This window comes from Acomys minous (genome assembly GCF_964271855.1).
Source record: "Acomys minous genome assembly, chromosome: 17".
NCBI lineage: Eukaryota > Metazoa > Chordata > Mammalia > Rodentia > Muridae > Acomys > Acomys minous.
In genome coordinates, this window is record NC_140500.1 from 3,378,120 (window position 1) to 3,394,813 (window position 16,694).

Below are 16,694 nucleotides of genomic sequence, written 5' to 3' on the forward strand. Positions count from 1 at the left end.
ATCCCAGCCCTCATCCCAGCCGTCATCCCAGCCGTCATCCCAGCCGTCATCCCAGCCGTCATCCCAGCCCTCATCCCAGCCCTCATCCCAGCCCTCATCCCAGCCGTCATCCCAGCTGTCATCCCAGTCGTCATCCCAGCCCTCATCCCAGCCCTTATCCCAGCCCTCATCCCAGCCCTCATCCCAGCCCTCATCCCAGCCCTCATCCTAGCCCTCATCCCAGCCCTCATCCCAGCCGTCATCCCAGCTGTCATCCCAGCTGTCATCCCAGCCATCATCCCAGCCCTCATCCCAGCCATCATCCCAGCCCTCATCCCAGCCCTCATCCCAGCCGTCATCCCAGCCCTCATCCCAGCCCTCATCCCAGCCGTCATCCCAGCCGTCATCCCAGCCCTCATCCCAGCCTTCATCCCAGCCCTCATCCCAGCCATCATCCCAGCCATCATCCCAGCCGTCATCCCAGCCCTCATCCCAGCCATCATCCCAGCCATCATCCCAGCCCTCATCCCAGCCCTCATCCCAGCCCTCATCCCAGCCGTCATCCCAGCCATCATCCCAGCCATCATCCCCGCCATCATCCCAGCCCTCATCCCAGCCCTCATCCCAGCCCTCATCCCAGCCGTCATCCCAGCCCTCATCCCAGCCATCATCCCAGCCATCATCCCAGCCATCATCCCCGCCATCATCCCAGCCCTCATCCCAGCCCTCATCCCAGCCGTCATCCCAGCCGTCATCCCAGCCGTCATCCCAGCCGTCATCCCAGCCATCATCCCAGCCCTCATCCCAGCCATCATCCCAGCCATCATCCCAGCCCTCATCCCAGCCCTCATCCCAGCTGTCATCCCAGCTGTCATCCCAGCCGTCATCCCAGCCGTCATCCCAGCCCTCATCCCAGCCGTCATCCCAGCCCTCATCCCAGCCGTCATCCCAGCTGTCATCCCAGTCGTCATCCCAGCCCTCATCCCAGCCCTTATCCCAGCCCTCATCCCAGCCATCATCCCAGCCCTCATCCCAGCCCTCATCCTAGCCCTCATCCCAGCCCTCATCCCAGCCGTCATCCCAGCCGTCATCCCAGCTGTCATCCCAGCTGTCATCCCAGCCGTCATCCCAGCCCTCATCCCAGCTGTCATCCCAGCCCTCATCCCAGCCGTCATCCCAGCTGTCATCCCAGCCCTCATCCCAGCCATCATCCCAGCCCTCATCCCAGCCGTCATCCCAGCTGTCATCCCAGTCGTCATCCCAGCCCTCATCCCAGCCCTCATCCCAGCTGTCATCCCAGCCTTCATCCCAGCCCTCATCCCAGCCGTCATCCCAGCCGTCATCCCAGCCCTCATCCCAGCCCTCATCCCAGCCGTCATCCCAGCCCTCATTTCAGCCCTCATCCCAGCCCTCATCCCAGCCCTCATCCCAGCCCTCATTCCAGCCATCATCCCAGCCGTCATCCCAGCCGTCATCCCAGCCCTCATCCCAGCCCTCATCCCAGCCCTCATCCCAGCCGTCATCCCAGCCCTCATCCCAGCCCTCATCCCAGCCCTCATCCCAGCCCTCATCCCAGCCGTCATCCCAGCCCTCATCCCAGCCCTCATCCCAGCCCTCATCCCAGCCATCATCCCAGCCCTCATCCCAGCCATCATCCTAGCCCTCATCCCAGCCATCATCCCAGCCCTCATCCCAGCCCTCATCCCAGCCCTCATCCCAGCCATCATCCCAGCCCTCATCCCAGCCGTCATCCCAGCTACGGAGGAGCCTGAGGCAGGAGGATCCCAAATTCCAGGCTTGCTTGGACTCTGGAATGAGTTCAAGGTCAAATGATCTTGAGTCCCTGTCAAAATAAAAAGAGTCTAGAAGTAGCCCAGGGGCACAGCGCTTGGCTGGTGGCCGTGAAGCTCAGTCCCCAGCACCACAGAGGCATCTTGGGACTTGAGCCCATAATGGGCCCACATAATAAACAGAAATCTGTGGACAATGTGGCTGATTCTGACGAGGACGGCTGCAAGCCTCTCAGCAGACAGATATGGCTAATGTCATTCACACCCTCAGAATTCCTCTCCAACAATCCAAACGACCAGTGACAGTGAGCTTGAACTAGAAGAGGGGAAAGTGGAAAGAAAATCCCTGGGGACATCTCGGCAGTAGAATGTGAGGTCTCAGGGGACATCTCGGCAGTAGAACGTGAGGTCTCAGGGTCAGGCCCAACATCCAAGAATTTGAAATGGAGAAAAAATTCACTGCTGATTTACCTAAAACCCATACATTATGTCCTATAGTATACAGTGTAATACATACACTTTGTTTTCCACGCATACAAATAAATAATTTTTGAGGTTAGAGAGATTTTGTCTGTACTAAATTGTGGTGTCTTTTTCTGCTTTGGGTCAGTTATCATGCTTTGGTTGATGTATATGAAGAAAATCTTAATAACCGCCTTAGGGAGAAATATGCGATTTTCTTCAGTCTGGGCATGTTATATAGCCCAGGCTGAACCTACGCTTGCTTTGTTAGAGCAGGCTGGCCTCAGATTTGCAGCAGTCCTCCTCCCCCTGCCTCCCGAGTACTGGGATTAAAGGCGTGCACCACCACGCTTGCCCAGGAGGAGGATTTGAGTGGCAGATAGCAGCTTCTCTGGCACGAACGCAGCCTCACACCATAGGCCAGCCTGTGCTGGATCTCCGGTCTCCCCACACAACACAGCTGCTTCTGTGCCCCAGTGCTGGGATGACAGGTGCACTCCACCATGGCCAGAGTTTTAAACAACATTTCCACTGTGCTTGCTAGTGCTGCTGGCTGTAGATCAGCAACATCCCTGGGTATAAGGAAACTTGTCACACTCATAGAGAGAATACGCGTCTTCAAACACTCTAATTTCACTTGAAAGTGAACATTTTATTGTTAGCAACAAATAAATAATCCTCTTCCTCGGGGGCGCAGGGTGGGGGTGGGGGGCAGGATCCGTTGCCTTGCTTGTGTGAAGTTACCTAATGACAGGGAGCCAGCCCGTGTCACTCACTGATACACAGTCCTGCATGGTGGGACCCGTCTCTCCTCACGTGCGGCAGCAGTGTTCCGTGGATGCACACTTCATGACTGGTCCCACACAGTACCAAGGACATGCGGGCACGAGTCCAGGTTCCGTGCATTTTTACTGCTTTATCAAATGGGTTCTCAGGTGCACAACAGGCTCCTTCTGTTAGCTTTAAATAACTTTTGCTTCATTAAAAAAAATTACAACCAGGTGTGGTGGCGCACGCCTTTAATCCCAGCACTCGGGAGGCAGAGGCAGGTGGATCACTGAGTTCAAGGCCAGCCTGGTCTACAAATCGAGTCCAGGACAGTCAAGGCTACACAGAGAAACTCTGTCTCAAAAAACCAAATACATAAATAAAAACAAACTACAATTTTAACTTGTTTTGTGCAGGCACAAAGAGAAGCAGATGTGGGTCACGGGCAGTATGACAATGTGCTATGGTTAAACACACTTTATAGTTTATTTTTAATTTTACTTACTTACGTAATGTATGTGTAAGGGCGTTTTGTCTGCATGTGTATCTCTACAGCAGAGGAGGGCTCTGAATCTCATGGGACGACAGTTACAGATGGCTGTGAGCCACCATGTGCTTGCTGGGAATTGAACTCAGGACCTTTGGAAGGGCAGCCAGTGCTCTTTACCACTGAGCCACCTATCTAGTCCTACACCGTATAGATTAAAATACGTCCTGTTTCTCCTTACTAGGTTTTTTTTTCATACATAGAATTTTTAAAATGCTTGTCCTGCATCAGTATGAATTGCTGTCTGATTCTCATTTTCTCTCTTAGTGTGTCAAGCTACGTTGTCACATTTATAACTGGACCAAAGAGTCTGTTAATTGCAAAATATATGATTACATTTCCAAGTGATCGTCCAATACTAGTTTTTTAAAAATGAATAACTCAATTGGCAAAAAAAAAAAAAAAAGAAATTACTTATTTTCTAAAAGTAAAACTACCATGCATTCATCCCTGAGATTAAACATAGGTCAGAGTGAGCATTCAGTTGTCTAACTGCCAGTGAATTTGATCTGCTGATATTTCATGTTTATTACTGAAGTAGGTTGTAATTTTTATTTTTGGACCACCACTACCAAATCTTGACAATTGGTTTTTCCTATATCTTGTGCAAAACTGGAATTCAAAGACCACATTTTTTTGTTTGTTTGTTTGCTTGTTTCTTATTTTTGTTTTGTTTTTTAAGATTTTTTATTCATTTATTTATTATGTATTATTTATTTATTGTGTATACAGTGCTCTGCCTGTATGCATGCCTTCAGGCCAGAACAGGAGGTTAGATCATATTACAGATGGTTGTGAGCCACCATGTGGTTGCTGGGAACTGAACTCAGGACCTTTGGAAGAGCAGCGGAGCGGTCAGTGCTCTTAACCTCTGAGCCATCTCTCCAGCCCTTGTTTTTGTTTATTTAAGACTGGGTTTCTCTGTGTAGTACTGGCTGTCCTGCACTCAGCTGTCCTTGAACTCACAGAGATCCATCTGCATCTGCCTCCCCACTGCTGGAATTACAGGTGTCCACCACAAAGCCTGGAAAACAAAACAAAAAAAAATTAATACTAGTTTTTATTTATTTGTTTTGAGACATGATCTCAGTATGTGTCCCTGGCTGGCCTGGAAACTCACAATATAGAGCAGGCTGGTCACAGATATTTGCCTGCCTCTGCCTTCCTGGCTGTGAGATTAAAGGTGTGCGCCATTGTGTGTAGCTAGGTTTATTTTATTTTTAAGTGTGTGTATGTGAATCCAGGTTTCTAGAGTCTGAAGAAGGCTGTTGCTCTCCTAGGGCTGGAGTTACAGGTGACTCTGAGCTGCCAGGTGCTGGTGCTGGGAATTGGACTCAGCTGTACTGCGAGAGCAACACATGATCTTAGGTGCTGAGCCATCTCTCCAGCCCCAAAGACCAATTAAATGCACAGTGAAACTTACCAAAACTCTAGCTTGGTGCATTATTTGTGGGTAAGTTTTAATTATTGTTTAACTTTCTTACATCCTAAAGATGCATTATGTATGTATCTGTTTGGGCCCACTTGCTAAATTATTTTTCCTATGATTGCCCTCGTTGTCAACATTTTCAGATTTATTACCATACGCCTTTAACTTCAAGTGTTCTCAATGTTTTAATGTGAGCACCGGACTTTGACCTGTTGCTTAGTATTGTTTATGTATGGCACTTCTTTTCCTGAGGTCAAACTTGCCTGCTCATTTTATGCCTTTAAATTCTAGTGTTGGGGTGTGACTATTTTCTCTGTCATCTGGTTGTTTTCTGTCTCTGCTGTTACTTTCTTATTTCCTTTCTTCCCTTTAACTCAGTAGGAAGCCTGTGATTAAGCTTCTTTCCCAGTGTAAAAAAGAGGGCAAGTGCAACATTTTGGCTTAAGTGCTGTCCTAGCTGAGCACAGTTATCTTATTTCATTAAGCTCCGAGTTCCACTATTTCTATTGAATTCTCACTGTCCTGAGTTAGAGCCCGGGTTCTGAGAGCCTGAGCTGGGGCCCATGCATCCCCAACACACCAATTAAACAAACAACAGTGAAATGCAGAGAAAGACTCTTTGTTCAAATAGTGAGGACCAGTGGCCCGTACCCCTCAACTCCGTCTTCCCAAGGTGCTGGCAGGAGGTTTAGGTTGAAATGAGGGCAGTAACCAAGCGGCCTGGTAACGGTGTGGTCTTGCCCATCACTGGCCCGTCATTGTCTAGGCTCCGTTTCCCTGCGAGGTTCTGACATGTTATCAGGACCCTAAAAGCTCTTCCCGAGACCCTTCCTCCTCTGGCTGCTCCTCTTGAAATTCCTGAAGGTAGCCTGGCGTGGTGGCGCACGCCTTTAATCCCAGCGCTCGGGAGGCAGAGGCAGGTGGATCACTGAGTTCGAGGCCAACCTGGTCTACAAAATGAGTCCAGGACACTCAGGGTTAATCTGCTAATGTTTCCTTTGTTGTTTCTATTCAAAAGGAAGGTTGGTGCACTGCTTTTTATGCAATACTTAAGGCCTTGAATAACTCGGAGTGCCCGCACAGCTTTAAGCAATAGGAATAATTAATCATTTGTGCCGTGATGGTTAGCTTTGCCCTATTAATAACACATGCTTGTTGGTGGACCTTGGTTAATCTCGAATTCCTTTTATGACTTGATCGCAGAAACAGAGGGCTGGCTGCTGTTGTGTCAGGCCTGTTCTACTTACTAATCACACAGCAACAGGGGAGGGACGTGATCCCAAACAGAAGCAAGGACTGAGGGGCACGAGGAGAGTGGGGTGAGCTGTCCTCTGAGGTGAGGAGTGGGCTCCGAGGTTCTGTTTGCACAGATATGAAGAAAGCTGACCCCAGGATGACGGAACAGGCGTTGCCTAAGGCAAGGGCACCCAGGATAGAGGTTTGCATGTGGGTGAAGGATCCTGTTCTGATTGTCAACTACAGGAGAACAAGTGACAATCTGTCAGATCAGCATGGCGTCAAGATAGTTTAAAGAGCTCTGACTTTCCAAGGGAGATTATCTAGGTCATTTTTTTTGAGGGGTGGAGGGTATTTTTGCTTATTCCTTTTTGAGATGGCTAGTGTCCCTAGGTAGCCTTGGCTGTCCTGAAACTCACTATGTAGCCCAGGCTGGCCTCGAACTCACAGCGATCCTCCTGCCTCTGCCTCCGGAGTGCTGGGATTAAAGGTGTGCGCCACCAAGCCTGGTGCAGTTTTGCATACATTTAATGTCATCAAGGTTAGAGCTGGCTGATGAAAGGAATTCTACGATGCCGAGCTGTAAGATGCTATGGGTTCCGGTTGCTGAAGTGCAGGCATCCCGTGAGCAGACAGCATGGGGATCTAGCGGTTTCTACCCAGGCAGCAAGTCCTAAGGGGCAACAGCTTTTACAAGATTCTTCCCAAGCTTTCCCTACACGCTGTTTGGTGCTGCACGTCAGTTCCTCACATCGTCATGATCTCTCCCGTGCCTGCACACTCCTTTAGGATGACGTTAATTTTCTGTCTTGTTCCTTTTGCTCCTTCCAGCTCTTGAGTTTTGTGTGCGCCAATTCCTTGAACAAATCATTCTTTTTTTTTTTTGAGACAGAGTTTCTCTGTGTAGCCTGGGCTGTCCTGGACTCGCTTTGTAGACCAGGCTGGCCTCGAACTCACAGCGATCCGCCTGCCTCTGCCTCCCTAGTGCTGGGATTAAAGGCGTGCACCACCACGCCTGGCTAAATCACTCATTCTTCTAATTTCTTTTTTCTTTCTTTCTTTTTTAGATTTTATTTGCGTATGGGTGCCCCATCTGCATGCACACCTGTATGCTAGAAGAGGGCATCAGACTCCAGTACAGATGGTTGTCAGCCAGCATGTCGTTGCTGGGGATTGAACTCAGGACCTCTGGAACAGCAGACAGTGCTCTTATCTGCTGATCCACCTCTCCAGCCCTGTAGGTCTCATTTTCATGGCTATATTCCTTTGAACCTACCTGTGGAGAGCCACAGATAGCAGCGCCCCCTGCTGCTTCCCCGGCGCAATATGCCCCCTTTTGCACATGCGCAGTGAGTAAACCGTTGTGCATGTGCAGTGCGCCCCTTTTTGTGCATGCACAGTGAGTAATCCTTATGCGCAGTGAGCAAGCCCCTTATGCGCATGCCTGAAGGCATGGCGTGAGGTGGCCTGATTCAAACAAGTCATGGCGTCAGGTGGTGTGATCTGACAAGGCATGGCGTGAGGTGGTGTGATCTGAATGCACCAACCAGGAGTGGCGACGTGGCAGTTTCTGATAGGACAGGCACACTATAAAAGGTTCTGTGGGAGCTTTTCCCAGGGTCACTCCAGGATTCTGAATAAAAACTGCTGCAAGAAGAGTTCCCGGTGTTGGTGTCTTTCCTGCTGGACGGGAGCGGCATGGGCACCTACCTTATTAGTAATTTTGGTACAATTCAAAATGGTAGGACGGGAGCTCTTGAGTTCATGCACAGCCTAGGCTTGCTGTGTGAATTGGATGTGGTCTGGGCCCACCCTGCTTTGTACTACTGCTTAGTTTTCCTGTCAAGATGTCTGAGGAAGTGAGGCAGTGGTGGTGCACGCCTTTAATCCCAGCACTGGGGAAGCAGAGGCAGGTGGATCTTTGTGAGTTTGAGGCCAGCCTGGTCTACAAAGTGAGTCCAGGACAGTCAAGGCTACACAGAGAAACCCTGTCTGGGGTGGGCGGGGGGGAGGGGGGGAGGAAGGACTTCTCATACACAATTACTTGGCTTATTTTTTTAAAAGTATCTAGTCAGAAGGTTGATGTTAGTGAAAGGAAGATGCCAGAATATTCTTAGTACACACAGAATGGCATGCCAGACTCCAAGAGATAGAGACATGAGTTAATTATGTCCAATTTATCCCTATATCCTCTGAAAGGATCCACTCTTATTTAGAGGCTCTTAGAAAGCATGATTGTAAGGACGAGTGATGGCTGAGCAGCTGGGAGCCCTGGCTGCTGTTGCAGAGGACCTGGTCTCAGCTTCCAGAACCTACATGGTGGCTCACGACCATCTGTAACTCCAGTTCATCTGATGACCTTTTCTGCTCTCTGGGGGCACCAGGCACACAGACATGTATGAAGGCAAACACATAAAATTCAGCCGGGCGTGGTGGCACACACCTTTAATCCCAGCACTTGGGAGGCAGAGGCAGGTGGATCACTGTGAGCTCAAGGCCAGCCTGGTCTACAAAGTGAGTCCAGGACAGCCAACGCTACACAGAGACACCCTGTCTTAAAAAACCAAAATAAACAAACAAATAAAAATCATTATAAAAAAAATAATCTTCAAGACCCTAATGGCTATTGTCAGGAATGGTAGTAAAAGATGTTCACTGTGAAATGGCTTAGATTCAACTGAGTGGTGGGGGAGGCAGAGCAATGGGAGACAATGACGGAACCCCACAAACAAGAATATTCTATTGATGGGTTTTAAGATTTAATAATAAATGACTGTCACAAAGTGTTATAACAACAACAAAAAGAAAACCAAACATTCAATGTTTCTATGCTTAACCAGTAAGTTGTTATAACTTTTGTAACTTGGGCTAATTCTGAAGGAAAGGATTGTCAGAAATGCTCTATTTTTCTTGTGGGCTCTTCAGAACCTCAGACTGCACAACAGCAGACAGCGGCGAGGTCCAGAAGCTGGATGGGCAGCCCAGCGGCACATGCAATGTCAACAGCAAGCTCAAGGAAGCTGGAGAGCACTGTGGAGTGAAGGATGTGTGCACTGGCACCCAGCCTGCGTGTGCATACACACCTATTGATGCATAGTGTTACTGAGTGACAGATGTGTGTACTGACACACAGCATGTGTGCATACACACCTATCGATGCATAGTGTTACCGAGTTACGGATATGTGTACTGACACACAGCATGTATGTGCATAGAAACACTGATGCACAGTGCAAGCACACTGCTCGAACTACAACAAAGGTTAACTTGGTAAGATCAGAAAAGGGCTGGAGACGCGGTTCGGAGGCAAGAGTGAGAGCGCTTGCTGCTCCTGCAGAGATCCCACACTTTGGTGCACAAACATCGGCAACTCGTTCCTCTTCTGACCTGAGGGCAGAGAGCATGCACACACTGCACACATACAGTGCAAGCAAAACATATGACATGAACAAGCCTAGTAACAAGAACTTCCAGGCACAGGAAATGTGAAAGAATCAAGTCACGAGACAGACCTCACTATGAATACATGTAAATTAAGAATGTGGGGAAAGTAGGTTAAAACTATTTCAACATGGTTCAGGGTGAGAAACTCTCACAGTATCCTTGGAATTCCCAGGACAGTAAAGATGTCTTTGTCGAAGCAAAAGTAAAAAGAAGCTAATATCCGACATGCTGGAAGAAGACAGCTTTCCACAGATGGCTGGCGGTCTACTTTTCCTATCTGCTCTATATGTTTCTTAAAATACTCTCAAAAACTTCTGCTCAAAGTACAAATGTTATGGTGCCACCTTTGAAGAGGCAGGACACACATCTGAACTGAGAAGGCCCACACCGCTGCCTTTAAGGTTGTTCTGACCTCTGGAGGGCTACAGTGACAGTACAGGTCAGACCTGGGGGAGGTGTGGCCTGGTGGCAAAGTGCTTACCTAGCAAGCACAAGATTGACCTGGTCTGGGTTCCATTTCCACTCTGCACAAAAAAAGAACAAAAGCCACATACACAAAACAACAGAGAGCTTTATTGTATATCTTTTTACTTATATCATGAACATTAGTGCAGTATGTAGCCAGGTAAGACATGATGGCATCTCGATGTTTCAAAATGATTCAACTCCAATTTACAGATTTTCACTTATCAAGAGTGAAACGGAAAACAAAACTAGCTGCAAGGTAACATGGTCATAGCCGACGGCGCTCTGCAGCCGCTGGTGGGCTTCCATGCCTATCTGATGCAGCACCCTCCGGGCCACCCACACAGTCTCTTCTCAGTCACGTGCCGCCTGCTGATGCTACGAGTCTACGAGGGGATGGCTGTGGGTGACACTCCTGGTCTTGAGCTGTGACTGTGCGATGTCAGCAAGTGCACTTTGGATCTTTTCCAGAAGCATGTCTCCCCGGTAGACAACGTCCTCCAGGCACGTGGCAGCTTCATGGTTCTCCTCTTCCAGCTTATATAAGCTGGCGGCCTGTACAGGACACGGAGGTTAACATGTCAGAGGCGACGCAGACAAAAATAAAGCACAGTGTTGGGTTTTGTCTTAAGTAGCAGATAATCTAAACAGCAACTTAATTTTTTCTCTGTATGAGTTATTAGAAGACTAATCAGTATACACACGTGCATGCGCGTGCACGTATCTGTGTGTGTGCGCGTGTGCGCGCGCATGCCTGCTTGCACACTGCTTGGCTCCATGCTCAGAATGCCACTGTTCACCCATTCTTTGCTAGTTAGATAAAGGGGTGTGAGGTAGGCTGCTTCTGCCGAGGATGAAATTGCTCAATGCTGACACCACCTTGAACACACCTAATCTTGTCTTTTAAGTCAAAACTGGATAACCACCAGCACCATCTTGAGGCGGTGCAAGTTCAGTCAGCAAACCTCCCAGGTAAGGCTGGGTTCAGCTCAGAGGTACAGTTTGCCCAGGGGCGAAACCCCGGATTTCACATGAAAAGAACCAAACTGTATAGCTGGGTGTGGTGGCGCACGACTTTAATCCCAGCACTCAGGGAGGCAGGGGCAGGAGAATCTCTGTGTGTTCAAGGCCAGACTGGTCTTCAAAGCGAGTCCAGGGTAGCCAAGGCTACACAGAGATGTCCTGTTTCAAAAAACTAAAACAACAACATAAAAACTCCACCATAATACTGAATTGAATGTTATAGCCTCCTTTAAATCAACGGTCTCTACTACTGGAAATATTATCAAAAGAAAAGTCTTTACCTGTAAAGCAGCTGTGGACTCTTCGCTGGGTAAAGAATCTATCAAAACATCAATATCTTTTGCTGTTCGTGCAATCAGTGCTGCAAAAAGCTGGGCATACTCTGAAGGAAACATTAAGTTAAGTTATCAGAGTCTTACATTAACATAAGCAAATTATAACATCAGTAAAGCTAGGAAAGCTCAGCTCACTTCCTGTACCACAATCCTAACGGTGAAGGCAGCTTTAGCACATCAGCAATACTAGTTATATATGTAATATCGATTCAAATTCAGAATTAGTGCAACGTCACTTTATTTACTAGGACAACATTTTGCTAACTTCAGCAAAAGAATCATAAATGATATACTCCCCCCTACACACTTTTTTTTGGTTTTTAGAGTCAGGGTTTCTCTGTGCAGCCTTGGCTGTTCTGGAACTCACTATGTGGACCAACCTGGCCTTAAAAACTCACAGAGATTCATCTGTCTCTGCCTCCCAAGTGCTGGGATTAGAGGCATGAGCCGCCCTCCCCCCACCACTGCCGCTTTTCTTTAAAAAAATGGTTTTTTATTTATTATTTATACAGTGCTCTGCCTGCATGTAGGCCAGAAGAGGGCATTAGATCACATTATAGATGGTTGTGAGCCACCATGCAGTTGCTGGGAATTGAACTCACGACCTCTGGAAGAGCAGTCAGTGCTCTTAACCTTTGAGCCATCTCTCTAGGCCCTGTTTTTCTTATTAAGGTCATACAAGTAAATTCCAGCTCAATTCATACAAGCTTTCCTCTAAGAGAGTAACAATCTCTATTGGACACAAGAGAATCATGAGGCATAGGAACTGAGCTGACAAAGTCTTTCCTGGGCCACTGAGATAGCTCTGCAGATAAAGGGCACTTGCTACCAAGTCTAAGGACCTGAGTTTGATTCCCCAGAACCCATATGATGGAAGGAGAGAACAGCTCCAGAACCTTCAACCTCTTGAGTGCGTGCCATGTGGCAGGCACACCCACATATATACCACAGTTATTTAACCTCTTGAGTGCGCGCCTAGTGGCAGGCACACCCACATATACACCACAGTTATTTACAAAGAAGCTATAAACTGTAGAAGAAACGTCAGTCAAGCCAAGCAGGCCTCACCTTCCGTCGGATTGGCTGGCTGGTCTTTACTAACTGCTGTCTGAATGTTACTGAAAGAGGCGGGAGGGCCGCACTGCTGCAACACTCCAATGGCGTTGCAAAACTGGTCTGCAAGCTGAAGCAAAGGGAAAACACGGCAGCGTTACAAAGAGTTGTCAGTGCTAAGGATTTTGTGAGAAATGGCAACAACTTCTTGATAATGATGATCTCTAAGCAAACTCCTCAGGCAAAGGAATGTTTTTAGATAAAGTGAGCCAGTCCTACTGACAATGACCGACTCTGTGCAGCTAAACACGCACTCTTCCAGGTGTCTATTTAGATCTAGTTTGGATTCAATGGTGTAATCATACAAAGGAACTAAGTTTGGTATCAGTTAGATAAAATTAAACTTGGTATCAATCCAGCCTAAAGAACTGATACAAGGGCCGGGTGTGGTGGCGCACGCGCACGCGCCTTTAATCCCAGCACTGGGGAGGCAGACACAGGCGGATCGCTGTGAGTTAGGTTCAGCCTGGTCTACAAAGCGAGTCCAGGACAGCCAAGGCTACACAGAGAAACCCTGTCTTGAAAAACCAAGATACATGAAAGCCAGGTGGTGGTGGCATTTGCCTTTAATCCCAGTACTCAGGAGGCAGAGGCAGGTGGATCTCTGAGTTAGAGGCCAGCCTGGTCTACAGAGAGATTTCCAGGACAGCCAGGGATACAGAGAAACCCTGTCTTGAGGAAAAGAAAAAAAAGAGGAAAGGAAGAAAAGGAGGAAGGGAGAAGAAAGAAGATGAGGAGGAAAGGAAGCAAGAATGAATAAACAAGAAGAATGGGGCTGGAGCGATGGCTCAGAGGCTAAGAGCACTGTCTGCTCTTCCAGAGGTCCTGAGTTCAATTCCCAGCAACCACATGGTGGCTCACAACCATCTACATTGAGATCTGGTGCAGGTACACATGCAGGCATAAAATATACGAATAAATCTTAAAAGAAAGATGATGATGATGATGATGATTTGACAGAGAAAGCTGAAGACTGAGCTGTAAAGGATTTTTTTTTCCCTCTTTGTGGCTGTGGAGACTGAGCTCCCCAGAGAAGCTGCTCACAAATAATGCCAGATCCCCATCCCACCAGATGCATAGATTGCAATAGGCAAACAGACGCTAAGAGGGAAGAGCGCTGGCTGCTTTTGCAGAGGATCTGGGCTTAATTCCTAGGACCCACATGGCAGCTCATACCCTTAACTTGATATTCTCTTCTGGCCTCTATGGGTACCAGGCGCCCACATGGTGCACAGGGTTAGGGTTAGGCGCGTGCGCGCACATACACACACACACACACACACACACACACACACACACACACACACACACAGTGTTCAGTTGGTCAGGTGTTTCATAACATACATGAAGCCCTGGGTCTCACCCACAGCACTGCTTAAACAGCACATGGTAGTTAGTACACACCTATAATCCCAGCGCTTGGAAGCAGGAGGATGAGAATTTCAAGGATATCCTCAGAGCTGTGTTTTGAGGACAACACAAAACCCAATCTCAATAAAACAAAAAATAAACAGAATAATCTTTCTTTTTTTGTTAAGTATTGAGATATATATGCCAAAACTTACTCCAAGCAAAGTAAGTACTTTTGTTTCTTGAGACAGGGTTTTTGTGTGTAGCCCTGGCTGTCCTGGAATTTGTTCTGTAGACCAGGCTGGCCATAACCATTATCTATGAACATGACAGAGCTTCGGTATGCATATACTCAGCCCTCACCAGCTGAACACCATTCTCTCCAGCTCCCTAGCCATGTGTGGCTTACATCATCTGTCTCTTGAGTTTATGACATCATTTTAGGCTCCTGGAGGAGTAGCTCTTTGTAAACACGTTGCCTATAGACACAGTAGGAGCCATGCTAGCTAAATCATCAGCACTCCTAAGATGAGTCAGGACCATACTGTATCCTCACCATCCTACCTACAGGGCCTTCATTAATATGCACACTGTTCTGAGATAAGGTCCCACACAACACGGTTAACATTTGTAAAACCTCAAAGGAGTATTTTCTTGGAAGAGGTTGGCTGGCGGCCCAGGGAATCTTTGCAAACCAGAATTTACCTCGGTGAATTCATCAACATTTAAGGGATAGCCCCTCAACTTAAAAACTGATTTATTCCCACAAGTAGACTCACAATCTCAAAGTAACGTATTACCAAGAAGCCAAGTTACAACCCCTGTAAGGAAAACCCTGGCCAGGGGACTAGGTCTTTGTTTTGTTTCCCCAGCAGGCACACACTCTGTATGCACTTTCCCTAGAACATCAAACTACAACCAGCTCGGCACCACCATGGAAAACTGATGCACTGCTAACGCAAATAGGCATAAGTACTTTTTACTTCTGTTTGAGGTACAGCCTCTACATAGCCCTGGCTGTCCAGGAATTCACTCTGCAGCCTCAAACTCACAGCGATCCGCCTGCCTCTGCCTCCTCAGAGCTGGGATTAATAGTGTGTGCCACCACCACCAGCATGAGGCAGGGCCTCTTTACACAGCCCTGACTGTACTAGAATTCACTTTACGGCTGGCCTCAAACTCAGGGGCTCTGCCTGCCTCTGCCTCCCGAGTGCTGGGATTAAAGGTGTGTGTCACCACGCCGGCTCACTACTTTCTGGCTCCGGTGTACTTCCCATTCACGTATAGTAAGCAAGAACTAACAGCCAGAAGGGGCAAAGTCGGCAAAGCCAGCAGTCTCCGGGAGCTTTTGTTGCTGTAGGTATTATGATTCCCAAGTTGGTTTTTGTTTTAACTGACAACCTGGTCTCCACAGCGCGTTCCAGGTTAGCCAGGGCTACAGAGTGAGAGGAGTCAAAACAAAACAATTCCCCCTTGTGTACACTCACTTAAAAAAAAACAAAAACTGATCGTCGCCTTTTAGGGACGATCCTAAAGTGAACTTAGACAAGAAGAAACCAGGAACTGGGATCAAGGCTCTAGCAGCTGTTACTCTCCAGTGACTGGTGCCAGAGCCGCAGAGATGCAGGGTTATGGCCTAGAGAAGCCGAGCCAAGCTCGCATCCCGGCCACTCCTGCACCAACCTGCAAACACTCGGACACCGAACACTTTATTGTGGTCGCTCGCGTTTTATTCTCTGAGATGGGCTATCACACTAGAGCTCAGGATGGCCCGGAGCTCGCAGCAATCCTCCTGCCTCAGCCTCCTGAGTGCGGAGATCACAGGTGGGATCCGCTTGGCATGTTACACTTGAAACGGGAGGACTAAACACACAAAAGTGCTTAGGCCTGTCCCGCCCGAGGAAGAAGGTTCCAGAAGCGCCCCTGGGACCTGAGCACACGCGTTCCCGGCTACCTGGCCGCGCACCTACAGCCACCCCGCCCAGCAGAGACCAGCCGATACCCACTCAGGAAGGGCCTCCGGGTCCCCCCCTCGGGACGGGCCTCCGGGTCCCCCCCTCGGGACGGGCCTCCGGGTCCCCCCCTCGGGACGGGCCTCCGGGTCTCCCCTTCGGGACGGGCCTCCGGGTCCCCGGGTCTCCCCCCCGCCCCCGCTCGGAACAGGCCTGTGGTCTCATCAGACCCCGCCCCGCCGTCTCCGTGAGCCCCGGCCTGCCGAGCGCGCCCTCCGCGGCGTCCTCACTCTGCTTCCCGCGGCGGCGGAGCCTCGTCCCTCCTCCCTCTCTTCCCGTCAGGAAAGAAAAGCAGACGACTAGAAGGAAAGCCTCACCGAGTTCACCGCATCCTGCAGCTGCGTGAGCCGATCCGCCATGTTGCCGCGCACGCGAAGTGACGCCAAAGCTCCCCGCTCGGGCGCGATTGGGCCGTTTATGGCAAGCCTGGGCCAATCACAGGGCTCCTTCCCGAGGGGCGGGGCCAAGGGACACGCTGCCCGGGGCGGGGCTAATCAGCCACTGAGGTCCGTGGGGCGGGGCCCGGGGCGTGCTGGGGAGACCGAGCGGAGTGCGGGGGCGGGGGGGGGGCACGCAGGGTTAGGGGGTCGGGGGGAGGGGGTCTAGGGCGGGTCCGCGTCCACGCTGGACGGATCGCCGAGGCGTGGCGCTCCCTCTCGCCAGTCTTGGTTTCAAGCAGCGACACTGTGTAGTCCTGGCTGGCCTGGAAGCTGTTTTGTTTGTGAGGAGTTTTTTTTTGTT

General features: G+C 49.3%; 1 protein-coding gene across 1 annotated transcript; it reads right to left on the minus strand.

Annotated features, from left to right (window-relative positions):
- Nucleotides 1-10,206: 10,206 nt before the first annotated feature.
- MED21 (mediator complex subunit 21) lies at nt 10,207-16,359 on the minus strand. Its single transcript, XM_084765003.1, has 4 exons — nt 16,271-16,359; nt 12,547-12,661; nt 11,425-11,525; nt 10,207-10,675 (listed from the first exon to the last, which is right to left on the minus strand). The coding sequence occupies exons 1-4, from the start codon at nt 16,310-16,312 to the stop codon at nt 10,499-10,501; spliced, it is 435 nt and encodes a 144-aa protein (XP_084621129.1). The 5' UTR covers nt 16,313-16,359; the 3' UTR covers nt 10,207-10,498.
- Nucleotides 16,360-16,694: the final 335 nt, after the last annotated feature.

Excerpts from the sequence above, each read along its gene's own strand:
- MED21 (XM_084765003.1), bottom strand. The coding sequence starts at position 16,312 with ATGGCGGATCGGCTCACGCAGCTGCAGGATGCGGTGAACTCG. Across the intron at positions 11,526-12,546 it reads GCCAGCCAATCCGACGGAAG|AGTATGCCCAGCTTTTTGCA; the intron begins GTGAGGCCTGCT and ends TGTTTCCTTCAG. Across the intron at positions 10,676-11,424 it reads AGTCCACAGCTGCTTTACAG|GCCGCCAGCTTATATAAGCT; the intron begins GTAAAGACTTTT and ends TGTCCTGTACAG.